The 26,839-nt window shown below is 42.9% G+C and overlaps 2 protein-coding genes across 3 annotated transcripts in view; one reads left to right on the plus strand and one right to left on the minus strand.

Annotated features, from left to right (window-relative positions):
* TIMP3 (TIMP metallopeptidase inhibitor 3) overlaps nucleotides 1-21,565 on the minus strand; it is a 39,963-nt gene extending 18,398 nt beyond the window's left edge. The window contains exon 1 of the mRNA XM_054813145.1: nucleotides 21,089-21,565. Within this exon, the coding sequence (XP_054669120.1) occupies nucleotides 21,089-21,212 (124 nt within the window). The 5' untranslated portion in view covers nucleotides 21,213-21,565. The remainder of the gene's footprint in view (nucleotides 1-21,088) is intronic.
* The window catches only part of SYN3 (synapsin III), a 199,213-nt gene that overhangs the window by 88,037 nt on the left and 84,337 nt on the right, over nucleotides 1-26,839 (plus strand). The gene's annotated exons all lie outside the window — the stretch shown is intronic.

Consider the following 26,839-nt stretch of genomic DNA (forward strand, 5'->3'; position numbering starts at 1 on the left):
GTGGAGGATTCATATTGTTTACTAATGGAGACACAGGGGACGAGTTCTTTTCCCAGTCCATTCTTTGACATCCAAATAGTGGCAAAATAAAATATATGTGGAGCAACAACGTGACCAGGAGGCTTAAGAAAGGCTCCTTCTATCCTGAGGCCACTGACTACATCAGGAACTGGACAGCAAAACCAACCCCCAACAGAATGGTGCACTTGGAAGTGCTGCCTTAACACCACACACAGGACATACCAAGGAGGAGGGCTGCCATTTTATTCATCCAAAGACTATACAAGGGCTCACTTCCAAGAGCCATTTACTGAGAACTTTTTACCAACTTTACTAGCAGCTCTCTCATTCAGCCTGTCTCATAAAAACTCCATACTCTGCTGGTACATGCTGGAGGGTTGACATCACACAGGGCTAAGGCAGCTGGTATGTTTAAGACTCCTGAGCATACCTAGCACGCTACTGAGGTATTAGTTTATTCTGGCATTCATGGGGGTGTCTCCCACCTGGTCAAGGCGGACTGCTTTTACAGACAGATTTTCTAGCATTGGTGCTAATGGTGCTGCTAAAAAGACAGAATTGCTGTGTCTGTCTTGCTCACTCTCTCTCATGAGCTGCATTCCTTTTCCCACTCCCCTGGCTGATCTGTTAGCAATTATTACAAACACTCTTGGCCTCCCTAAAAACAGAGGACCGTAACTACAAGTGGATTGGGTCCTTTGGGCTGGAAGTTTGGCCCAGCTATACGCAGCCTCTTGGGAAGCTCTATTAAGTTGCCTGGTGGCTGTAGGCTTGTGTGAGTAGCAAGTGGGTGAGGCCTGCTTTGGAATGGGGACAAGAAAGAAGCCTCTCACCCATTCCTCCACTTCCACAGCAAAGCAGAACTGAGAGGGAAATGCTGATGACAGCAGGGGATTCATGAAAAGAAAAAAAAACAGATACAAGTCTCCAGTCTGTTTGATGATCTGTCTGTACTGAAAGTCGCGTCCTCCTACATAACCAAAATAGAATTCTTTTACAAATTAAGAGTATTGAATTTGAAGGCTTCTTGCAAAGCACGAGAAGGCTGAAAAAATACAATAGGGGAGCTTCCTCTTGCCTCGTTCCATTTTGACCTCCGGCCAAAGCCACAAAAGCAAAGCAAACCTCTTTTGCTTTGCCTTGGAAGGAGCCAAATCCAGCTGTGCTGCTACACAGCATCACCAGAGAACCTCATCTAGAAAGCAAAAAAAAAGGTAGTGAAGTAAGAGGTTCACTGCTGGCTGCCTTCCTCTCATCCCCCTCACCAACAAACTAGCTCCCATTACTGGCAGTCCAAATCTTGACCTCTTGCCTTTTCAAAGTGCTCTGAGGAACAATGACTGAGAAAGAGCACCACCTTCTTGACACCAATCACCTCTACCAGTCAATTGCCACATCAATATCACACTGGAAAGGACTTCTGTTTACTTCAGCAAGCTTGTTGGAACATTTTGACAAACAATAAAAGTCTAAATAAAAACAGGAAGGCAAGACATCCAGCTATCTTTCCTTCCCATTTTCTAACCAGAACTATGACATTTACTTTTGACCTTTGTTTTACAGATCAAAAAAACTTTCCCTGTCTTTGGCATAGCAAAGCTGTTTGAAGGCCACCCAAAAATGTGGAAGGCAATTAAATGGCTTCACCCAGGCCCAAGCTCTGTCTAAAACCACTGATCACAATCGCACTTGCTAAATATTAACCAGGTTTCCCACCCCTGCAGATTTCCTTGCCACTGAGAGTCTGTTTGCACAACACACTGTGCTGCTTGATTTCCAACACTGCAAAATAAGGAGTGATACAACTCTTTCATACAAGACTATGATTGCATCAAACACTCATCACTTCAAAAAGCATAAACTGCTTTTAGAAGGGTTTTACTTGGGAGAAAGTTAATCCTCCCAGCAGGACCACAAATTAAAGACGCAAAGTTGCATAAAACAATCAGAACTTGGTTTGTGCTCGGCATTTCACCTGTAGCTTATTAAGTGGATACAATTTTTCTGATGGCAGCAGTAGCAGGTATTTTTCTCCCTCCCCATATGGTGCATCTGACTCTATGGAAGTCCAAGCTCCCTCTGGAATACATTAGAATTGGAAAGAAAGGAGAGGTCTCTGTTAGATAAGAAACGGTAAATTCTCTTCTAGACATTTCATTCAGGTTCCTATATGCAATTTGGTTGAAGACTCTTCAGCTGCCCAGCACTGCCCCTGCATCTAACTCCTCATGTTAGCTCCCTTGCTTTCCCATCATACACATATAGTCTGCTGGGAGGATGGAGGAAAGACTGAAAGGAGGAAGAAGAAAGGAGGGATCTAAAATGTTATTTATATCCATTTACAAGTAGAATCTTTTAGATCCAGGTGTAGATGGTGTCTTTTGTGCCAAGGGAAACTAACTTCAGGAAATACCTTGTGATAAACACAGAGAAGCTAAAGGAAGAAAAAAGAAAAGAAGTCTGTTGTTACTAGTTATTACACCTACTGAACTCAGGAAAGCCAGGTAGGCCCAAGAGATTAGCTAGAACAGGCATGAGTGAGTTGAGTCACAGGAGTTACAGGCATCACTAAGTTAGTCTCACAGCTTGCATCAACAAAACATTCTAGGTTTGCTACAGATGTAAGCAGAGACACTGCAGACTACATAACGAGCGTGCCTACAGCTTTGAGAAACCTCTGGTAAAATAAAAAGAGAAACCAATGTCATTCCTGCCAACTAGCCATTTCTCTGTCTCCTTTTTGACAGGCTTTTTTTAACTTTCCACCTAAATATTTTTTAACTAGTTACTGAAAGCTGCATTCAGGGTAGAGGCAAAAGACAGTAGACAAGTATCAGAGTAAAGGAAGGAAAAGTGATGCAAGTGGAGGGAGGAGAAGGGTGTGCCTCATGAACAGAGTGCAGTAGAGAGGCACCTTGCACCTCTCTCCAAGGGGTGTTTTCAGCAGAATGCATTTTGCCTTGTTCTGTGCCACTGACAACTGCCAAAGAAAGAACTGCTTTCAGCCAAAGTTAGCAGTGTTGGAAAGATGGTTGTCAAACCAACACACAAAAGCACTTCCAAAGCCAGCTTACAACACTGGATAAAAATAACAAGCATATGACTCAAAGCTGGCCAGGCAATACTCAGCTCGAAACACCTTTTCCATTTTCTTTTGGTCTGCATAACATTTGTGCAATAAGATTTAACTCAGTGCTCACTTCCAGATCAAGTACTTCTAGACACAGTACATACAGGACGAGGGGAAGCCAGGCTGAGACAGACAAGGCTCTGGTTTCTCATAGCTCTTTGGAATTGTTCAAAGGAGCCACAGGTCTAAGCGTTCCACTCAGAGAATATGGCAGAGCTGAAGTGAGACCAATTAGGGCCAAATGGAAACCATATGTGATTTTAATGAAACAAGGAGATGGTGCACATGGCTTACTGCTGCAGAAGCATTTACTGCCTGAAAGGAATGTGCATCTGGCATTGATTGTTTCCCAACCCATCAAGTGAGCAGTAACATGGAAAGCAAATTGGAGCATATGATGAGAGATGATTGCCTAAAGAACTACAGGTAAGGGAGCAGCCTCTGCAAGGAGAAAACATGTCCTTTGCCTGTGATTTAGTGATATGGTTGCAAATGAGACTATCTTCCATTTCCACAGATCATGATGATAAACTCTAAGAACAAGTGCTAGTGACTAAAATGGATGAAGTGGTATTTTAAAGAAACTACTACAATGACAGAAATCCCATTCTGGTTCACATGGGGCAGACTTTTACTCCCTTGAGGTCATGGGCACTGCTTAAAGAATAAAGTACTATTGATCCTAAGCAAGGGTAATATACAGTCCTCAAATGCGATGTCTGTTGCTGCAAGTATCCAAATCATGTTGCTTTTACATGTATATCAAAATGGCTACACAGTGAGGAGATCTGAGGCTCAAGAGGCAGTGTAGACACACCCTTTTGTTCCATTTTTTCTTTTTGACTGCACACTTCCCAGGAAGTTTCAGTTCTGCTGACAAAGAAAAGCCTTAGCCTGCAAAGCTGTAGATAAGTTGCTCTACTGGGATATGGTCATTCCTTCTGCAAGCTGTTGCGTTGCAGCTTGGTATCTGATTCTCAGAACAAAACCACTATCTTCACCAAGCAGCCAAGAGACTGCTCACATACATCACAAGAGGAGGCAGGGAAAGATGCTCTGATCCAGCACTCAACCATACAGTGAATGTCCAGGGCTGAAGCTGGTAGATGCTTCTTGTCATTTCATGTAATAGTGAGACATCTGCAAAGCTAGATACATAGAACTGGCATATCTTTGCTCTTCAGTGCTAGATTTCCTCTGTGGGATATCTGGAGTTAACAAGTGTAATAAATTTATCACTATATTTTTCAAGGAGGCAACAGAAAATTCTTGAGACAAATCTGCCTATTTATTAGTCTTCCTTAACCCATCGTGCAATCCATGAACACACTGGGAGCTCACATCCAAATGGTCCAACAGGAGGAGGAGGAGAAAGGAGAGTCCTGCTAAAGAGAACATCTGAAAGCAGTTTTCTTCTGAGCATTAGAAATAGGGCAGCTCTGACAGCCCATGTAAACCTTTCAAAACAGGGAGTATCAAAAGCCACAGGCCTAGACACTCCCTGCTTCAGCAACTTACTTCAGAGGACTTTCCTTGCTTCAGCACCTCGCCCAGCTGGGATGGGTGCCAGCATTCTGCGAGGAGGCTGCACTCCACTGATCACATGGTTTACACTCAATTTTGCACGTAGGAGCTAGAGAGTAAGAACTGTTTGGGAACATGTATAGATTTCAAGGGTACTGGGTGGGCCTGCAAATTCTTTCCTGCATTAGAAAACTTGCATTAAACTGATAGGCTAAGCAGCTGTCCACGCCAAAGAGGTATACATATTTAACCAGGTCAGGCCCATATGTGCTGCTCTACTGTCCCTATTTGCAGTGGACCTGACAGCAGTATTAGGCCTGCTGGACCCTGGAGTTAAACCTGCATTCAAACCATTTCTCCTCTGAGAAGCCAGTACCTTTGGCCACCATTCTTGAGCCATTATAAATTGTTCAGAAGCTGACAGCCTCTGCAGACTGGTCACATAACACTGGATGTGTCCATGACACAGTTCTGGTTTATCATAGTGCTTAAGGAATTTACTATTGCCCATTTTATTAATGTCTATCATGTAACCACAGCCATTAATACTATGTAGCTGAGCTTAGCTACATGAAGAATTTTACCCTGGAGTCTGAGCACCATGTAAAGACTTAGGTGTAGCACTTGGATCCTGATTCAGTGTTCATTAAAGGAAGTGGAAAACCTCCCTGAGTCCTGAATCAGCTTCATGTACTGCAATTCCCAGTGAGACTATAGGTCAAGGTCAGGACAATATCAGGGCAAACCTCACACTGACCAATTTGCCCACCTATCCAGTACTTTCCAGGATTCCACGTAGTGCCCTGTCATAACTGTGTTCCAAAACATCATCCTTCATTTTCGACCTTCAAAGGGATATCAAAGGCCACAAGAACTCAGTGTTGATTTGTTGTGGGAGTAAAATAAAAACAAAAGGAGAGTGATATGAGACATCTCATAAAAGAGGTAATGAGAAGACCTGGAAGTCTAAGAACATCTATAAGCAACAACTCTTTGCATGACTAACACAAATACTGCACACTACATCCTCTGGCTCTGAAGACACAGGATTTTCCTTGTGCAATGACACGGAGCACTGACAGCAGAAAGGGTAAGCAGACACTGGCCAGGTACCTTTGTTCTTCAAACAGTTTTGTCAGAAACTCCCTGACTGTCCTACTGACAGACTGGCCAAAGATATTCCATAGAAACTACAGGGGAGAGAGAAACAGTATAATCATCTCAGATTTTTATTACTCAAACCTCCTTCATACAAACTTTTAATCAAAATTTCATGTTCATGCACAGCCCAATAGGCCATAATCAGAATAGATTTCCAGAAGTTCTGTGTCATTACATGCACGCTCATATGCATCCTGGTGCTCCCAATGAAATATTAATGAGATATGACTCTTAGCTAGACAGAAAACACACTGAACAGTTAACAGTGCCTGTCTACTACCAATTGTTAATTTTCTTTTATTTTTTTGCACAATAGGTATTTATACAAATCCAAGACTAACCCATATTGGTTTATTACTAGTCAGTATTGCTAATTAGCATTTTTTAAATGGAAATTCTCGAATCTGACCATATGAATCTGATGGAGATTTACTTAAAATGAACATACCAGTCAGGTCATCTGTGCTACTGGAGTTTGAGAGCTTCGTAAAGTATTCTTACAAAAAACTTTCATAAAATTCCAATTTGGGGGAGGTAAGCCTGCATTCTGATATCACCTCTTAGGTGTCCACGTAACTTTTTAAAAAAAAAAATCCAAAAGGTCACAAGATATGGTTGGATAGTCATTTCATAGCCGCCCTGGCACAGTGGTTGCTATGTCTGAATGCTCTAAGGCCCATTAACTGTTTGGGAGGCAGAAGTTCTCTGGACACTGCACTGCTGAATGTTTACAGATAATGGTAATCATTTCCAGGGTATACACAGAGCCTGAGTGCTTCCCGCCTGTCCAGGTCTCCTGAGACATTGCTGTAACAGGACTGTTTTGGCAAAGTAATGAACCACCGTCCCAAGAGCCAGCTTTTCAGGGTTCCAGTTCAGCCTGCACCTGGAACACAGGTGTAAGCATGTTTAAACATTGACAGGGAGGGAACTAGCAGAAACACAAGGGGAAATACCTCGTCTCAGTCCACTGGCAGCAGCACAGCCATAAACTTGTTTGTTCATTAATGCAGCAAACCCAAGGAGAACTGCCCATTGCCAAGGCCTGGAGCAAGCAAAGGGTATGTAGATTTGTGTTTTAAAGAGAATTCTCAGCATTCAGAAAAAGCTATCTATAAACCCCAGAGGACTAACGAACTGGAATCTCTCCCAGCTTGAGAGGTAGCATGTAACCTGATCAAAATCAGCACTTCCAGAAGGGGAGGCTGTTGCTGTTAAACCATCAGGGATAGGACTGGTAGAAATGTTTCTGGAAATGTTTTTTCCTGTCAGGAAACATGGTTTTACTTACATCACAAATTTCTAAGGAAAGCATCAACTTCAGCAAAATTGTTTTTTATTTTTCTTCTCAGAAAAACTGAGACCTATTTGCATCCTGAATCAGCGTTTCTCTTCAAATGCACTTGAAGTCTAAATGTTGATGTGAAATGACACCTTCGTTCAAAATGGACTTTTTGAACTAGCCCTTCAAAACATTAGATCCAGATGCATCAGAATCACTTTTTCCAGAAAATTCCATGCTGAAGACTCTGATTTTTTCATTTTCCCTCACATTTCAGATGGAATAAATTTCCACCATCTCAAAATTCCCTATGGAACAGAAATTCTGACCCTCTCCAGCAAGTTTCTAGACTCCTCTTTCACTGTATAAATCAGAGGTGACAACAAGAAGCTCTAACAACAGAAGCAAGAGTAAATTCCATTTTTCCCCTCATTTTTCAGAAGCAGCAAGTAAATTCACACCAATAAGAGCTGCAGGTGCTGAGAACTGGCATAATTTCAAAAAGTAAGCCATTATCCCCTATGATCTCAAAGAGTATCTAAACTAAAATAAGCATTCAACATCAGAGATCAGTCCTTTAATTCACTGTGCCAATAAAAGTCTGTCAACACTGCAGACTGTAAATGAACATAGACATACTAGAGCTATCTTAAAAAAGCGACTTAGGATACCACAAACACACTAATTTAACCTGTTCCTCAAGTAAAACGTTGGCCTGCTGAGTGCTTGTACTTTGAGACTGCAGGCAAGTCAACAAGTCAACTCTGTGACAAATGCCTTCCTACTCTCTTTTTCCTTTCTAGCCATTTCCAACATTTTGAAGCAGTATTGTTTGATTGCAGGCTGCTTCCTGAAGCTGCTTCCTTCAACTGCCTGTTGAACCCAGTGGGAATCTTTCCACTGATTTTAACTGGAGCGGGATCAGGCCCTAAATAAGTAGTGGTGGAATCCCTAGACTTACAGACTGAACAGCTGTCTCTGCGAAAGAAAAGAGGGAAAGTTATTCCTGCAGCTGTTTTCCCCTAAGTGCCTTCACTCCAAACTGTAACAGGACTGGAGGGAGGGGGAGAAGGTGGAATTTTAATAACCCATTAAAAAGGAGTATGGGCCATTGCGCAGCAGCTCTTTCAGTTCTGCTCAAGCAGGGTCACTGCTGCCAGGCTCAGACAGCCCTAAGGGCACGGGAAAAGTCATCGTCTTGTTTTCACATCTCATTCACAGAATGGATAACGAGGGGGAGGGAGGAATCAGCTTTTGGGTTAATTAGCACCATGAACAGACAGCTGCATTGTCATTAAAAGTTCAAGAAGTCGTCAGGGTCATCACTGAACTGCAAGATGTACACACACGCACACGAGGCACACGTCTAAGCCTGGATTTTTAGCAGCCTTGCTCGGCTCTGATTTTCCACTACCCCGAGGGAAACACTTTGAGTCAAGAACACTGCACTGTTGTAGCTCTGAGGAGAAGACAGAAGCACAAAGGCACTCCTTCTGAATAGCAGTTGTTCATCCCCTTGGAACTGCTTAATTTCACACTTAATACACCAACTAAGAATAGTTACATGGCTTTTTTCCCCTGAGAAAAATCAGAGGTGTGGCTTACCAATGTATAGTTTCATGTCCGTTTCTAGTATACTGTGGGATAAATAGAACCCCAGTTAACAAAACCAGGCTATTGGTGCACGCTATTTCCTTCCACTGCTTCCTTCCACAAGCAAGGAAGCTGAGGAAGTGCAAGTGCATATTTGCAAATCCAGAAATGAGCATGTATGAATAATAATGAAAAAGATAAAATGTCTTAAAATGACAAGGACTGCTATTAACAAGGTTTGGAGCAGGGCTAACCTCAGAGAGTCACAAGTTGGCTTAAAAAGAAAAACAACAAATCATCCAACTATGCAAAACAGCCACAGATTACATTCTCATTTCCAGTTTGCAGTAACATTTTCTGGTGAGGGTTTTTAGTGAAAACGCACCAAGACAAGTAAGGATTCCCCTGCCACCTTACAAACAGGGCAGGAAAGGAATAAAACCTTGAATAGTTGAAGCATTACTGCATCTGCAGAAAGCAGACTGGCATTGCCTGGTCCTGTCAGCTGTAGCTTTGCTGCCAATACATCCTAAAACCATTCTAAAATTGGGCTGAAACCACTATCATTATAGTGAAATCTCACCAAAATGCAGTTTTCTTTTTCTGGGTGAAAGGAACACAGATCCTGCTTGCTTTTGCTATTAAATTGGCAGGCAAACATGTAGCTAGCTCATGAGTGTATAGTTCCATTCAGTACTTGGTCTTTTGCAAGGGAAATTACTCTGGGAATACAGAAACAAGATTTTTTATTATTATTTTATTTTAACCATTATAGCTCTGTTGATTCCAGTGTACACTGGTTGTCCACAGTACTGAATTTCAGTATGCTTATGACAATACAGCTGTTGCAGCAACTCTAGCAGAGATTTCTCATGAGGAAAAAAATAGAATAAAGCCATATAGTCCAAAATTCAGTGGGAAAACAACATGCATCAGCATTTTGGTACTAATTGCCCAAGTTAAGATGGCTGCTGTGAGCTCTGATGTATTTCATCAGAGAAGGAAGTCCAAGTGGGCTAAGCAACTCCTCTTAGAAAACTCCCCTGAATTCTTTCCCTCCCATTCAGGACTCCAGGTATTTTTTGGAACAAAAACTGCCTTTTCCGTATTTTTCTACAGTGTAACCTGGTGGTGCTGCCTCAAAGCACCACTACAATAAATATTTCAGTAACAACTTTGGTCAATTTTTCCTTGTTGGTCCACATATATATTGAGGAATACATGCTGGAAGGAACCCTGCCATGTGCTAACTTTATGATGGCTTGATGAACAAATATAGGGCCTGCACAAAAATGTGAACCCCTAGGTGTGCCAAGACAACTATCACCCCGAGATCCTGCTCTGTTCACTCTCTTGTCCTTCTGTCAGAAACGCAGCCTAGTCAGGATGTGTGTAGGGAATGTTGTCAAATTCAGAAGAGGGGAACTCTGAACAGCACAAAGTTTACGTCAATGGCCCAAGCTGCCACACTGCATAGAAGACAAACAGGAAAACAGTTTCTGAGACAGGAGGGAAAGAAAGACCCAGTGCTTTCCTTTACTCTACCTCTTCCAACAGCCATTAGTACTGCAGGAAATTGGTATGAGAGAAGGGTGTTCAGAAACTAGCATGAGATCTTGCACTGACAGGAAGGAACCTATTGGCTTGAAAACTTTCCGGTACTAGTGAAAGCTTTGTTTCCCATCCAGCCAAATACACAGGTGCTGTCTGCTTCTTTCAATCTACACTATTTCTCCAACGAATTTAAACAAGGCATTGGAATTAAGGCCACTAAGGACTTGCTTCCTACTTTAGTTGCTGTTTTTTCAAAAGTGTCAGGCTGTTGGAAAGAACGAGTCTCCCTGGGATCAAGCTGGCCGTGCTACTCCAGCAGGCTCCTGCTAAATCACACAAGACAGAGGGATGCAGGGTGCTGTAAGACAAGGATTTATTAGTCCTAGCTTTCTAGTCTCATAATTATTTGGCATCAGAAGAATCCTCAGAACAAAATATGGGTAAATACATGATTCCCATCCTGTTGGCCTCCCAGTCAAACAGAAAAAGAGCAAACCAGAATACACTGGGAAACTCAAGAGATAGCTGCAATTTAGAATGCACATGGGAGGTAGATTAGACATTCATACTGATAACAAAAATAGACTCCAGAGTTAAAATAACAAATGCTTTTAAAGAGTTTTGAAAGGAACTTAAAACTGCAGGGTTTGAATCAATCTCTAATTACAAGGAATTAGGATGACACCCACAGAAGGGGACTATGATAAAGTCAGACTATCCCACATCAGGCTTCTGGGAGGTATATTTTATCAGCATCAGAACTCCAGCCTAGCTGGATGATGCATATGACTCTCTACCGCAGGTTCTGCTGCAGGGTGCTTGTTCCAAAGTGAAGGTGTTAAAGGCAACATACTGATAAGGGTCACTGGCTATTTGCCACCAGGTCTAGTCGAGCTTCTCTCTGAATGGGTAATATTCCACTAAAACCTTCCTGTGATAATCTGGGGTCCCTTGAAGTGTCAACTAGGAGTTCTATCTGATATTGTAGAATCCTCTATTTCTGTGCTTCTCTGTAAAGCTGCAAACTGTTACACAGTGGGGGAAAAGCAGGACAGCTGCTTAATTATATTGAAAATATACTGTCTGTAGAGAAGATGGAAACAGACTTACTGAAGTCTCCTTTTTATTTCGATCCTCTAAGGAAATAACCAACTAAATCCTTAATCCCCCACCCCATTGGAAAAAAAAAAGGGAAAAAAGGGACAGGTGCTGCTTTTCATATTTAGAGAAGTAAAACAAAGGGCTTAAGAACTCATCCTGCCCTTACCCCCCAGCACAATCCTTTCCAGTACTGAGGCTCCTGCACGGGAACTGCTGCTCTTGTCTTCCCACGCTTCTCCGGGTTTGTGATTTTTGCCCTGCAGGATGCTAAGGGAAGGCCCTGTATTTTGTGGCTATTGAAGTACTGTACATGATGGATACTTAAGGGCCCCAGGGGTCACTTTGCTGTTTTACTTCCTCTTGGACTGATCCTCTTCACCAATGTATTTAAGGTATTCATTATTGCAAATGTTATACTTTTCCATGCAGTGGGGTCCCTCAACTAGTGTTTCCTGTTCCTTCTTAAACCTCTTTTCCCCACCCTCCCTTCTCCCAAATACCAGAAATTTTTCAGCTTTTAGCTCTGTGCCATATGTAGTATATTATTTATTGGAGGAAATTTTTTACTTAGAAACAGACCCATGTATCCTAGTCCAGAGGTGAGTATGATAAACAGGGAGACTGTTTCACTCTTAAAGGACTCCATTTTTCCAGGGAAATTTAAAGCAGAGGACCCAGCAATCGCACACTTCACAAGAGCTGGCCTAAAAGCTGTTTCATACTGTCACCTCAATTCCCTTTCATCTGCAATGTGCATTTCTCTAGACCTATGAAAGGCAGGCGGGATATTTATAGCAGTGTCAGAAGAGGCAGGAAGTAGGAAACTGGGGTGGGTGTTTGGAAAGTGTATAAAGGGCCTGGAACAGTGGGGCCAGCCTGGAACTCCTTCCCTTAAAAGAGCGTGGAGCTGAAGGAGAAGTGTCTGGGGAGTAGATGGTTTTCTACAGATATCCTCTGCTCTCTCTTCCTCTACCTGCTGCCTTTCCAATGCCAGCCATTTCCTGTCTTTCAAAGTCAAGTGGAAGTTTTCCATTCTGTGGTTTTCCTGTCTTGGTACAAGTAAGCACATTTTCCCCCTTTTATTTTAACTGTTTGGAGACCAAACACCAAAACGTGCTCACTAGGGGGAGAGCCTCCTATTTACAGCTGATCCAAGAAATTTGAGAGGGCTGATTAAACGTCAGAGGAACAAGATCTTTACTTGTTCATATATTCAGTGAGCATGAGAGATTGAACTTCTTGTCTGAACAAATGCTCCAGTGCTCTTCTATAGAAAATTAACAGACTAACATAATGCCAGCAGGCCTCCCTGCAGGCTGCACGGCAGTAACATCCAATACTGAGAGAAACATGGAGAAAAGGAAACAGATGTTGATTTCCCCATACTGCAATTACAATACAGTGTGAGGGAGTTAAAATTCACAACCTTCAGCCTAGGCCAACAGGAGCTTGGGTCATTTTGAACATGGCCCTGTGGAATAGAAGCACTCCTGTTTCCTATGTGCTGTTGTGGGATTTTTTTTTTTTTAATGAACCACCAGGGAGCAAGAAGTAATAATATCTTACCTTCATGCTGTTGCACCTGGTGTAGCCATTATTATCTCTGCAAGTGCAAATTTGGTGTAATTTATATTTGACTTGCTCAAGCACCCATGATCATGCAGGCCAGCAGAAACCTGGGCCTTTTCATGTCAATGACAAGAATTAAAAAAGGAAAAATCTATGGAATCTCTTTTTCATCCTTGGGTCCTTTCACATACCTTTCTTTACCTCCCCAATAAACTAGTTCTAAGCCCTTAAGAACCAGTAGGATTACAATGCTCTGACATTTTAACAACAGATGGGTAACTAAGGAATATTGTGGATTTTTTATTAGAATGTGTATTTTTGTCCAGAATCAATAACAAGTATGTGTTGAACAATGATAGCGCCGCCATTTGCATGCTCTCCTTTTCTCTCCAGACTGCAGTGGGTCAGGTTACTACTTCGTGTACATCAAAAGTATGTTTAGACAACAAGTTACATCTGGCTTAATTCATTTGCTTCTCCTGCTGTGCAATCTGCATCATTTTCCAGCTAAACTGTATTTTCCTTATAACTCATCTGGCAAAAATAAAAGGAGCCCAAGCCCTGCAATTTGCACTTCTTTAAGGAAGGAAGGAACTTTGCATTCATCTGAATGGAAGAAGGCAACAGCTTTGCTGCAGTCCAGATACTCTTAAGTGTGTGTGCTCTGTCCATGGCCAGTCCACCCAGCCAGGTTTTTTCAAAGCCTAAGCCTTGATTGCCAGTGAGAACAACCTGCAGGCTGTTAGAGATCAATCGGAGAGCATCGGATTGTTTTATGTGGGTTCTCCTACTTATGCATTTCCTGAAGCCCCAGTACCCATTCACTCTCCTGGATGGATTAGATCCACCTTGGGCATGCCCCACATAGTTTCAGATGAGGTGGCCTATCATGTGTCACAGCTAATGATTCTTTTCAGCTTGACCAGCCTATATCTATTTCTATATCAATGCTTCCATACAGCATTTCTCCCTTGCCCAGTAATCCTTCTCTCCTCCTTATACTCCGAGCCTAGTATTTGCCACTCCTACAGCTCCTAAATACCTTCTCCCACTACAAGTTTCCCATTGAGCCTATTGCTGTGTTCATCCTCTTCCCCCGCCTGTAACAAAGAAGTTTTCAGAGCTGAGCCCACTGACACAGACCACTAGTTCCTGTCTAGCACAACCCAAGACCTTATCTCTGAGTTGACAATGGCCTCCCTGACATTCTCTCCAAGCGCTGCTCTCTGCTGGTTCCTAGCACATTTCAGTCCCAGGAGGGACACCCCAAATCATGTCTTTTCTTCCTAAAATAAAAATGAGATTCTACATCTCAAGCAAACCATAGCTGATATTTGATGAGGTTTGATGTTATTTTTTGCATATGCGTGTCTCTGCTATTTAACTTGAGTTTTATTGTCTGTATACTGTTTCTAAGGGCTGAAATTGCCCTTTGGAAAGGTCTTATATAAACACTAGCAGGAATTTGGACTATTCATAGTCAACATTTATTTTACCAGCACGCAACTCAAGAGACTTCTATCTTGTTTCCAAAAGACTCCCAGAATCTTTTCTAGCTGGCAGCAACGTTGAATAAATAAAATAATCAGGGTTGTGTAAAACTACTTGCATTTTTAGGTTATTAGACACTGTCAGTTAATGTACTAAATCATCACTCTGGTCACCCAAGGGAACTACTTCACATTACGGTAGAAGATTAACTTTTTTTTAAACAATAGTTTTAAGCTCTCTAGTGTTTGTAACATTCCTGTTAGAAACCTGAAACCATCAAGTCAAATCCAACTCTGATACGAGGTGGTGAAATACTGCAGAGACCAGTGGCACTGCACCTGCTTTACCCAAGTTATGAGGCTGATCCGGTATTTCCTTTCCATATCGATAACTGGGATAGATTTTAGATCTAGTATAAGAGGGTGTAAATCCATTTAACCCACCTTGGTCTAATTTACCTCAGGCCCAGTACCAGCCTAATACTTTCAAATAGCAGAAATTCGAAATTCACTGGTTAACTTTCTCTTCTCAAGCTATTCCAAAGCAAATCCAGTTTAACCCCAGTTTTAAATAAGGACCTAGCCCGCTATGGGCAAATAACATTGATAGCAGAGTCAGTGGTGGGCAAAGCACTGATAATTTTGGCACGCTTTTTCATGTTATCTGCTCTAGAGGAAGAGCTCTGGGTTTTAATAAAGCCTCAGCAGTGTGCCTCCCTCCTCTGTGCCCCAAGTACTTAGACACAGAGGGTTACCAAAGAGGCTGACCTTCAGCTCTGCTATTTGCAACAAATGTTCAGTGCCACAAAACTGAGAAAAAGTTAAGACAGTCTTGCAGCAACAGTTCTAAATGTAGTCAGCTGCTCTGATCAACTTAAAGAGCAGTAACAGTTCAATAAAGTTCTACTAGTAAAATTTCAAGTGTCACATGTGGAGGTTCTTCAGAGGTTTAGACAAGCTACAGTAGGCCTTTAATGAACTCTACATTTGTTTAACTAATTGGTGCTTGAAGGTCCAATTTTCCTCTCATCTTTTACACTACTATCATTTCACCAGTATCATTTGTTTCCAATTTATAACATGTGAAACACAGAATCATACCCTGAAAGTCTAGAACAATAAGAAGCGCATCAGAGCAAAAGCATCTCCATCTTGAACCGGAAAAAAAAAAATCTCATCATTAAAAGGAAACTCAACCACATGCACTGCAGACATTATTAGGACTGAAATTAGTCCCTCAGCTTAGTCTGGTTCAAAGCTGGCAAGCAGAGCGTGCCTGGCCTCGCCTGCTAACTGAAACCAAGCTGTCCTCTCAGGTTTACTAGCTCTTATGAACTTGCAAAGAGCATCCGGTGGAAGTCTCATTTAAAGACAAGACCTCCTGCCCAGACCAAACAGGCTCCTTTCTTCAGTGATGCATGCTTGGTTGTGCTACGTAAAAGCACCACATGATATTGGAACTGTGAGGAGAAATATGACCTCAGACAACATTGTTACATCAAAAAACTAAGTTTTCATCTTTAATAGCTTTAACATCCAATTAAGGCCAAGGTGACTCACTGAGTGCTCCTACGAAAGATTCTTGATCCCACCCACCATGACTGTCAGTGGGATTATGCATGAGTACAAAGATGCACTTCATCAGATGCCAATCCAGTTGCCATATCTAGGAGACTCTGAAAGGGCAGGACTAACTGTACTTAGTGTCTTGGAAAATGCAAAGTCCACTGATGAAGCAAGAACAGGTGGGAAATCAGTGAAAATAAGAATGAAAGAAATGTTTATATAAAGCAGGGAGCTCTAAGACTCAAGGTTAGAACATCTGGCTCAGAGGTCTTGCTGGAGTTACTTCCTGCAATCATAAGAAGATACCAAAGGAGCCTTATATAATATTCTGCAGTACATCTTCCAAACAGTAATTTCCACCACATTTTTTTTAATACATACATTTGGAGAAGTGACAAACTCCAGATCCCACAAGGTGATCTCTCTGCTATAGACTTTAATTGCAAATAACCAACAAAAACAACAAATAAGCAACTTCTATTTGCAATTCTATTAAATAGGACAATTTAGTTTAGAATGGCCATCTTTCTGATCTCCCTGTCAGAAGACAAGACCAGGCACAAGGAACACCCTCTTTCACCACAGTTTTTACCATGGACATTGGAATTCCATAAAACTTAAACAAATCTCCTCAATTTCTTCCCATGTAACATGGAATTTACAATACCTTTTTTTTTTTTTAAAGCTTTAGGGGATGCTTCTCAGAATTCCTGCTTCTAAAATGCCTTGAAGGAAAGTCCAGTCTAAAAATGAAACCACATCATTACTTCCTCAACAGAAGTCTGATGCCAAAGTGGATGCAACACTTTTGCAACCATTATCACGACACGTAACCCAAAAACTTGTTTTAAATTCATCTCAACTCAAAAAATTGATATAATAATTGGAGCTCATTTAACTTTTAAATTAATTTGGCAGACCTTACTTGTCTGCCTTAAAGGATAAGACAGCAGATGTGACCTCACTACAGAGCCTATGTCAAGGCAAAGAATGCATGTTCAAAATCTCACATATGATCGAGTTGTTCTGCATCTCTCTTTAAGCTTATTAGCGAGAAGGTGGAATGATCAATTCAAGAAAACCAGTGAAAGAAAAAGGCCAGGTTTTCAATTAGGTGCTTAGACCTTGGGCCAAACAAATTCATAAGCTTCCTCCTTCTCTGCTGTTTCTTGCTCTTCTCATACCACATTCTCAGGTCAAAAGGACGCTAGCCACTGCAGGTGTTGTGAACCCAGTGCTATGGGTATGGCAGGATGGAGGAATGAATGGCTTCCTTAGCATGGAAGGACTCTAAGAGCTTACCTTCACCTCCCCAAAGCTTGCTAATTCCAACTCACCAAAAGTGAGGTTATTTAGAACAGAAAGGGGCACTACCCACCAGCATCCTTGCTAAAACAGCTATTTCTTCCTCCAACACAAACTATAGAAAGGAACGTTATTTTCAGCTCCTTTGAACTTACCTAAGAGACAGCTAGTGGTGCCATAGCTTTTTTCTGAAGTATATGCATGAGATGAAAGTGAGATAGGTGTGGAGTGGACAAAGTACTTTCTTTATCGCTTGCAGACTGGTTTGTCAAAATCCAGCCTGCAATTTCACTTTTTTTTTTTTTTTTTGAAGGGGGGACGGGGCAGAGAGGGCCAGGCAGGAGATGTTTTTCCAAACCTGTGAATGCAACATTCAGCAGCCAAGCTCAAAAGTTCCTGCTGCTCCTGCAAAAAAGGACAAACAAGCCCCTTTTCATGTCAGCTATGTCCAGCTGGAAATGTCACAGCTTTGTCACAATAGAACAAAGCATGCCTGGTGTCTGTTCTTTCAAAAGGTCTCTTAATTCAAACAAAAGAAAAATATTCACATCTGGAAGGGGTCATAGGCAGGGGGCGGGAGTGGAGGAAGCAAAGTTCAGATGGCAAGTCATAGCAGTTGCTGTTTGTCTTGCTGTTTGTCTAATTATCGTACTGCCTGTTCTGGCACTTATCAATCCAGTTAAAGAAAGAAAGCCAAGAGTTAAAACAGCAATTTTATTATTGATTGACCTTGGAAGGCAAGATGAGGCACACCTCTTCACTTTTGCTCCATTCATCATGCTGGAACACTCAGGCTGAATGAAAAGACCCCTTGTGACCAGTCTGGCAGTAGTGTCTCTTTTTTTTTTTTCCCCCCTCCTTTTTTAATAAAGATAAAAAATTATTGTTGTGTATGGAATCCAAGCTTCCTCTAGAAGACCACAACCTTCACTTTCAAAGGATATTGAAATCCTGCCCTTTTCAATGGGTTTATGTGAGCATCTGTTTCTGTAAAGATTAAAACCTAATGACTGCAGAGTTGGGAAGCAGTATCAGAACTGAGCCACAGGAAGATCAAAAATTAAATGTCTAGTGAGATCAGATTAAAGGAAAAGAGAATAAACTTGAGAGTAGGACTTCACTGGCGAGGCATGAAAGATCAACCATAAGAGTTTGCATTACACTCCTATACTAAAAGTTTTCTCCTGCTTCAACATTCAGTGCTTCTGAAGATGAAAAGCCTCTCCTAGGCTGCCACCTAGCTAGTTAATTTCTTGTATTGTTTTAGGAGCTATTTTAAAAAGCTCTTTTGCTCCAGCCCTTACTGCATTGACTCCTCCCTTTTGAGCTGGTATTTTGTCAGGAGTTTCAAGAGCGATAAAAACTTGCTGCCAAGTCCCTTTCTTCCCCACAATGTGTTTTATAACCCAGCGTGTAGTTTAGTCTGTCTAAACACTGCACTAGGACACTGCCATCAGTTTCCATGGAGATGATTAACTCCTCCAGAGCCAGAAAGCTTTAGTGTGCTATTTGCCCTTTCAGCACATGAACATGACAGCATTTTCTAAAATCGGCCTGCAGAAACATCACGTTTTCCAGACAGTTCTAGCAAATGTAAGGATTTACTTTTGCTTCAACCCATCACACAGAACTGCAGTCTTAACCAAACTTGCATTTAAGTCATCTACTAGAACAAATTGCTCTTTCCCTTTCTGCTTCTCGTCCTTTCCATTGCTGTGATGTCTGAAGGCATGACAGCCCCACTGACATCAATTTTTTGAACTACTACGTCTCAGCGCAAAGCCAAGGCATGAGATATAATGATGAGTCCAGAACAGAGAAAGGAGAGATGAAGGAGATTACTTTGAAGTTGACCAGAAATCAGAGTAGAAAACAGAAAAACTTTGTGCCTGAAAGTTTAGGAGCATTGTTATATAAAACTTCATAGTTTACCGCTCTCCTAGTCACTTATGCGTCTAGCAAAAATATACTGTTAGTGTGTATTAATAATAAAAATTTATTTACCACCATTTAAGAAGTTGAATTAAACTGAAAACTACCCCTAATCTAATATAACATGACCTAATCAGAGCAAGAAAGTAGACCTTTTCCCAAAATGCAGCTAATGAAGACCACATGCTGTCATCAGCTTTAGCTGTGAAAAAATGGTTTCCCAGTCTCACTTTCACAGAAAGGACAATCTCCCTGGCAGTTGCCACTTAGGTGGCATGCTTGTCAATCCAACTATGAAAATGGCAACAGAACTTTGAATACTGCAGTTTCCTGGAAGAATTCCCCAGTATAACATTATTTTATAAATATTTTCCAGGCTATCATCACTGAAGCAAACTGTAACCTTCCCAGCACTTTTAACATGCAATGTTTTTTTTGGCATTCAAGAACAGATACACTACATAAACTAGACATGAATAACCAGGCATAACTGCAGTTTCTGTAGAAGAGTTAAAGGCAAGAGAGGGATTTTTTTGACAGTAATCTTGGCTAACTGGAAAGAGCCACCGGCAGGGTTCATAGCAATGGGTGTTCTGCTGCAGTGAGAACGGTTTTCTATTTGACTTCCAAAGCAGTTGCCAGGTGGATTTCTTTGCAGACTCCACTTGGAGTCAGTACTCTGTAGGTACCGGCAGTGTAAAGTCCACCAACCTCTTTTACACTGTGCTACTAAGACAATCCACAGAGGTGCAAGAAAACTTCATTCATGCAGTCCACTCACAACTGCTGAAGTGACAGCCTATATTTACTGTTATGCAGGCATGTGTCCAGTATTAACTCAAAGGACACCACTAAGTGATTTCATATACTTTACCACAGGACACTTACCAAGCAGCAACCGTATTTGGTTAACCACCCTTGGCTACAAACAAACCAAAGAATTTGAATCCAGAGTCTCCATTACCTCTTCCTCCGAGAGATTTTGGGTGTTCCCCTTGTCCCCCATCTAAAGTTAGTGAAGATCCTTAGGGATGCTAAAACCCATAGCGGAGAACATCAGGAAGGATCCAGTAAGTGTTTCAACTTTCAAAAAAAGTACGCACATTTGCACACCTCCCACAGCTGCAAAGATCACAGCGTAGCATGCAGAAAGTGTGGACAGACTTGTTCCCTGCTTCTCCAGCCCCTCCTGAAGTTACCGGCGCAGCACCACAAGCCTATGTTAGCCGCACCTTCAACACCAACCACCACGGGCAGTTTCCTGGCTTGAGAGAACTCATCCTAATCCTGCCTCCTATTATTCGTCACCAGGTTGTGGAGGAAATTTTGGCTGCCCGGGCCTCCAACTGTGTTTTTGTCTTGCTGTGGGAAACAACCCACTCCTACAATTACTGATCTCTTGAAAGTATATCTTGGAGAAGCTGCCGCCACTGCTGTGGGACAGAGCCTGCTGCCACAGCACACCTCGCTCCCCGCCATTCCTCATGAGAGCTGGGCGGGGGTCCACCACCACGCACCTCTCCTCTTACTAACCCAGGCGTACACGGCAGCTACTGAGCCACAGCTGTCTTGAAAGGTCAGGTCATCCCTCACCGGTTTAACCCGCCCCACCTCTGTTTTCACTGGTTTTCATTCGTAGGACGAAGGCTTACTTGTGGTGACAGCCCAACTGCTGCCCGTGCCCCTCAAGGTCCCGCAGAACTTTCTAGACAGGCGGGCTTCGCACCAGCAGGGCAGGTGCCGCCTCCCCGCGCAAGGGGCCTCGGCTCCCCCCGAGGGAGCGCTCCCAGCGCCGGCGGGGCCGCTTCACCCCGGGCGGCTGAGGGGCGAGGAGGCGCTGCCTACGCCCGCGGCACTTACCGATGTCGGAGTTGCAGAAAGCGTCCTGCGGGTGGATGGGGACGCAAGTGCAAGCCTCCACCACCAAGTCCCGCAGGCTCCAGCTGCTGAGGAACACGACGAGGAAGCTCAGCCACGCCGTCATGTTGCCTCCGGGGTGCCTCCTCACTTCTGCGGAGCAGGAGGACAGCCGCTGTTCTGTTTGCCTGACTTTATTCTCGCTTCCTAACAGCCCGTGCGCCGCGACCGCCTGCCTGCCTGCCTGCCTGCCTGCCTCCTCACACTGCCTCTCTCTGTCTCTCTCGCTAGTGTCGGCAGCGCAACCTTCGCTCGGCAGGACGGTGCAAGCCTGAGGGCACAGCAGATCCGCGGCTCCCAGCGGCTAAGGGGTGCGGTGCGATACCGAGCGATGCAAAGCTGCGCTGTGCTGCAGCGGTCCGGCGCGCGGAGTTATAGTCTCGATCGCGCCCTCTCGGGCTCCGGGGGCGCCGCCGCCCCCGACCAATGGGAGCCCCGCATTACCTCATCGGCGGGAGACGCCAGCGGGACGGGGCGGGACGGGGCCGCGGCTTCAGCGCCTTATACGGAATAGTGCGGAGAGCGCTGCGCGCGGGCGGCGGTTGGGTGCCCTGCGGTCCGTGGCGCAGGTAGCGGACCGCTCTGAGGAGAAGTCCCCGTCCCCAGCCTACGTCCCTCGTCGCCGATGGTGCCGCCGGAGGGCAGTTGAAACTCTTATGAAGTAGTTGTACCTCCGAGGTATCGGCGAGTATCCGTCCCGGGGCCGTCAGTGCCCGGAGGGCTCTGGCCCCGAGGAGTCCCCCGTCACCCCAGTCAGGACCAGCCTGCCCTCAGCCGCCCCGCTCCGCGCCTCAGGGTGCGAAGAGGCACCTGGAAAACGCGGGATTTGTTGTTCGCTTGAAAACCTTGGGCTGTTTCCCTCGAGAATATCTCGGCTGGTTGCAAGCTGATTTTAAACTGGTGGAGGTGAAATAGTATTTTAAAGGGGCTTTCAGAAAGTGATCAGAAAACGCAAGGGGAGTGCAATGTGTTGCTTCTTTTCCTCTTTCCATAGGCAGTGAAAAGAGGATGGAAGAAAAGAAGTACCAAGACCTAGTTGAACTGTAAACCAGGTTTTCATCCTGCAGTTTTTAATCCTGCCCAAATGCTCCTTCTCCTGTCACTGCACCACCACCACCCATCATTTCCCCTTCTCAGGGCTTTTGGTCACCAAGGGGTCACAAACTGCTAAAACTGGGATCATAAACTGCTAAAACCGAGCTGGAAAAAGCAGTGTCGTATCTACCGAGGCACTCCCAACATTTAATCTCAAAGTATATTTTAGCAAAGCAGCTTTAGTGGAATTTATTGAAACGTCCTGTTTGTTTTGTTTTCCCTTATCCCCTTTTGGAACCGTAAATTTCTATCAGCTGTAGAAATGTAAATGTTATAGAAGAGCTGGGACTGTAAGGAAGGAGATTGCCAGCTGCAAGATACAGACAGCCTTATTATCCTGCAAAGGGGACTGAGGGGTGATTAATCACAGTATCAAACCAGTGTATATAATGTCAGAGTACTTTCCACAGGGTTTACAAGACTTAAGCATGTCTAGTTATAAATTATGCTGGTATTAAAGGCCAGGGACCAGCTGTCCTAAATTTCTAAATAGTCAGCTAAGTCTTTAGATTTACAATTCTGCTCCATCTGGGTGAAGCGCAGCCTGCCTACACCTTTTCTTTAATCATACCGTCCATATAAAATTAAAACCTCCAGTATTGTGGAAACAGGCTTTTATTTGGAGCATCAGCACACAAAAGCTTCAGGATGGGTGTTACTAGTAGAGATCAAGGTTACAACGCTAACAGTGGGAAACACGGGTTCCTACCCTTGCTGTGACACAGACAACCTGTGTGACAGCTTCGCCTCAGTGTGCTTCGAATCCCAATCTGCACAATGGGGATAATAGTGGGGGGAGCCTCTCAGGAATGCGTATTAGTGAACACACTGAAAAAATCAGATGGTGTTGAGGTGCTAACGGGTCACATAAGTACGTATGAAGCAGGGTATTAAACAGGACATTAGATTTAGACATGTCAGTGTCTGAATCGTTTGGCTCCAAATTGCAATGTGGGAAGCCCTATGCAAAAAACTCTTTAGGTACTTGGACTGTCTGCTCAAGGTACTACAGCTGAAGTTGAATCCACCAGATTGGGCTGTCGTTTCAGTCTAACTGGGTGTCAACAAGGAACAACTCCACTGTCCTCAGCAGAGTAACATGGAAGAAAAATGAGGTGTGTCTAGCACATTCGATTTTTTTCTTTGTTGTTGTAAAAAGTTTGATATCACCAGCATCATGATACACTTGGTCTATCAACATCTCAGATCAATATCTAAGAGAAGCGGAGTTATTCCATAACCTGACACTGGTGTAAATAAGAGAGAGTTTGGCCCACACACAACTAGATTGTAATCACAGCTCCAGCACCACCTCCCTTCACTCTCTGGCCAAGTAACTCCTATAAGTATGTTTCTTCATTTCTATAATAACACCTTTCCTGCATGTTCTGAGGACTAACAAGATGAATACTTTGTAATAAGCTTTAAAGATGATGGGTACTGTGTGAATGTTGAGTGACTATAATACACAGATGCAGGACACATTCAGAGGAGACTGAAAACCAAACCCTTCAGTCATCTTCGCAATTTCTGAAAAAGGAGAGGAAGGGGGCTAGAAGTTGCTGAAGTTACACAGGGCCCTCCAAGGCATGGAAGTAGCTCATTTACAGTGAGACTGACCAAGCTCATTAATGTAACATGGAGTGTGTGCTGATTACAGGAACTAGTTCACTTTTCAGATATAACCCAGAGAAGTAATCTGCAGGGAGAAAGGGATGGTGTGCAGGCTGGCTGTGTGGCAAGCCTTACCACTGTCTTCTATACCACTGTTTGAGAAGTGATCCAGAAATTTTTTAATACATGTATTAGCATTGCCTGGAGTAGTAGTGCCTGTGTTCAGTCAGTTAGGGCTTAGCTGATTCACCTGCTTTTTTGAAACCTAGATTTTATTTTGTTTTTCAAATAGATGAACTTCTCTATAGTAGTACAGATATAGGTAGGTTTTTCAACCAGGGCTGGATACTGTACAGTAATAACAATATTTTCCACTTAAAGGGTGCATTTCATACACAGAAACCAGAGTGCTTTATTTTTGTAAATCACAAAATTTTAATTTTGTAAATCACAGGTAAATAATAGTCTAGAAAGCTCAGTCTGACCAGTGGCCTGCTGGGAGGCCTTGGTTAAATCATTTAACCTGCCTGTACGTTCTTGTTATCATCTGTAAATAGAGATATTGTATATTATCCTCTGATAATATCTATTGATATTTGATATTAGCCTCTCTCCTTTGTGACCTACTAGTAAAGTGCACTCTGGAAGAGCTAAGCAGGGTTCTGAGTGTTTATTTATATATGAGAAGATTTTTATAATGAGGTCAAAGTAACACAGAAAGTCAATGAAAGAACAGAAAAGAGAACTCTATCTGAATACCCACTGTATGCCCTGCCTGTGTGGGTGAAACTGCAAAAGGAAAAAATAAAATAAAAACTAGCATTCAGCTCCTCTGCCTAGATAAAACTTTAAGCCTTATATGGCCATAAAAAATCTAGCAGACAAAGAAGGAGAAAATAAAGACCTTGATCTTCATATGAGAAAATTGGAGTTCAAGTTTGGATAATGTCACCAAATAAAGAAATCTATGTTCTTCTAGTTCTCCACCAAGAACACACTGTTGAACACAATTAAGGATCTCTCTGCTTTACTGGGCAGCCACACCACTTCATGCTGTGATCTTGTCGGATCCCACAAGCTAAGCATGACTGGGCTGGGTCAATAGTTGGTGTGAAAATTCCCAGGGAAAGCCATGTCCTGCAGGTGTTGTTGACTGAGCAAAGTGGCCTTATTCCCTCCATCGTGCATGAATGTGTAGAGACAGTGCTAGGGGGCACTGCACTGCAAGAGATGGATGCATTTATTGCGGATAAAGCTAGGTTCCTTGCATTATCTAATATCTAAGTCTTTCGAAAAGGAAAGATGTTAAGCTGGGTGTCTTGGTTAAAATTCAGGAGAGAGAACTACCTTCTGCTTCCATAGATACTCACTGCAGTTTACATCAGGAGTGTATTAACAATATAATTTTCCTTCCACAAGTCCTGCTTGTGGCTGGAAAGGACCATGCCGGAGCTAGCTGCAAAGACTGAGATAAAAGCACTTTCGGATATTCCTTCAAGAGGCATAAGGTGTTGCTGTAAATGAACTAAGGGCATATTCACTTCCCTTCTGATCACATTTCATTTTGAAGGATGCCAGGCATTGGCAGAAAACTGCTTCTGAACTGACAAAAGCACCTGAATGTAAGTTGTACAGAAGAGCTTCACCAAACTACAGGAACTGCTGGCCAAAAAAAAAAAAAAAAAAAAAAGCGGAGGGGTTAGGAGGGGAAGAAACGCAAGAAGAAAGGAAAGGAGAGAGAGAGAGAAATACCCCCCACTACACCACCACCAGAGAAGAAAAAAACCCTGACACATGTAGTGGCTGAAAACACTGCAGCTTATCACCAGACCTCAGCTGGCTTAAACTGAGCATGGCATGAATGAAGTCATGAGACTTGGGCCCGTAGTCCAAACAGTCCTGCCACCTCCATGAACAATATATTAATTTTAAAAGCTTCTGACCTATGGGCATTTTTCCATTTTAACTTTTCCGCAGTAACTTGACTTGATTCATGACTGTGGAGTCCTGCCATTAACATTCTAAATTGTCCAGCTGCCAAGTTGCTCAAAAGCCTCCTCTTGTCCTAAAAACTGTTCCTGAAGTTGACAATCCTCATATCTTTTACACCAGCTCAGCATCACACCCTCTAGGAGATATCATTGTTTTTCTGCTTTGATGCAGCAGGTGGGAAAGGGTAGGTGCTTTTTGGAGCCATCTGATGTCCTTTTTTACAGCATACTCACGCCATCTCGTAGGGCAGTACAGTGTGGTCATAAATTGCATTAGCAAAAGATTCTCATATTTCCTGATTATCTGTTTCTTTTTCAGAATGTTTGTTTTTTCTGACGCTGTCCTTTGAGAATTACTGTTTTGTTTAAAATGTTCATATTTGCTAGGATTTATGCGTGTGAAACAGGTTAAAAAAACCTCTATTAATTCCTCCAGTGTATCAGTGAACTTCATATGCTACTTAAAATAAGAAGGGTCTTTCTTCAAAAATGTCTTTGATTCTATAAATACATATAAAAAAAATTCATTTGATCTCTTTCTCTGAGGTTGTAAAGGAATTATGTCACCTTCCTGTCTGTGAGCCAGACATAGGTAACACTCAATCCCATTCCCAAACTTTTAATTAGAGGTACACCATTAAACCTTCAACAGCTCTAACGATTCTATACTATGTATAATCTTCAAGGATCCTTTAGAGGTTGTGCTTACAGAGAGCGCCCAGCCTGGGAGCAGACCATAGGCACCATGTATCACCAGGAGTATTACGTTATAAAGGATTGTAGAATATGAAATCACCCTCTTGGTAGTGCAGGGATCCTCCAATCAGGCTGTGATGTGGCATCAGCTGCAGAAGGCCAACCAGGAAATATCTTTTAACAGCCTTATCAAGCTGAAAATGTTTCCTGCACATGACTGCGCTCTTTGGCCCCAATCCAGCAAAATACTAAGGCACATGTTCAACTTTAAGCACACAAGATGCTCTGCTGAAGTCAA

This window comes from Grus americana, chromosome 1 (assembly GCF_028858705.1).
Source record: "Grus americana isolate bGruAme1 chromosome 1, bGruAme1.mat, whole genome shotgun sequence".
NCBI lineage: Eukaryota > Metazoa > Chordata > Aves > Gruiformes > Gruidae > Grus > Grus americana.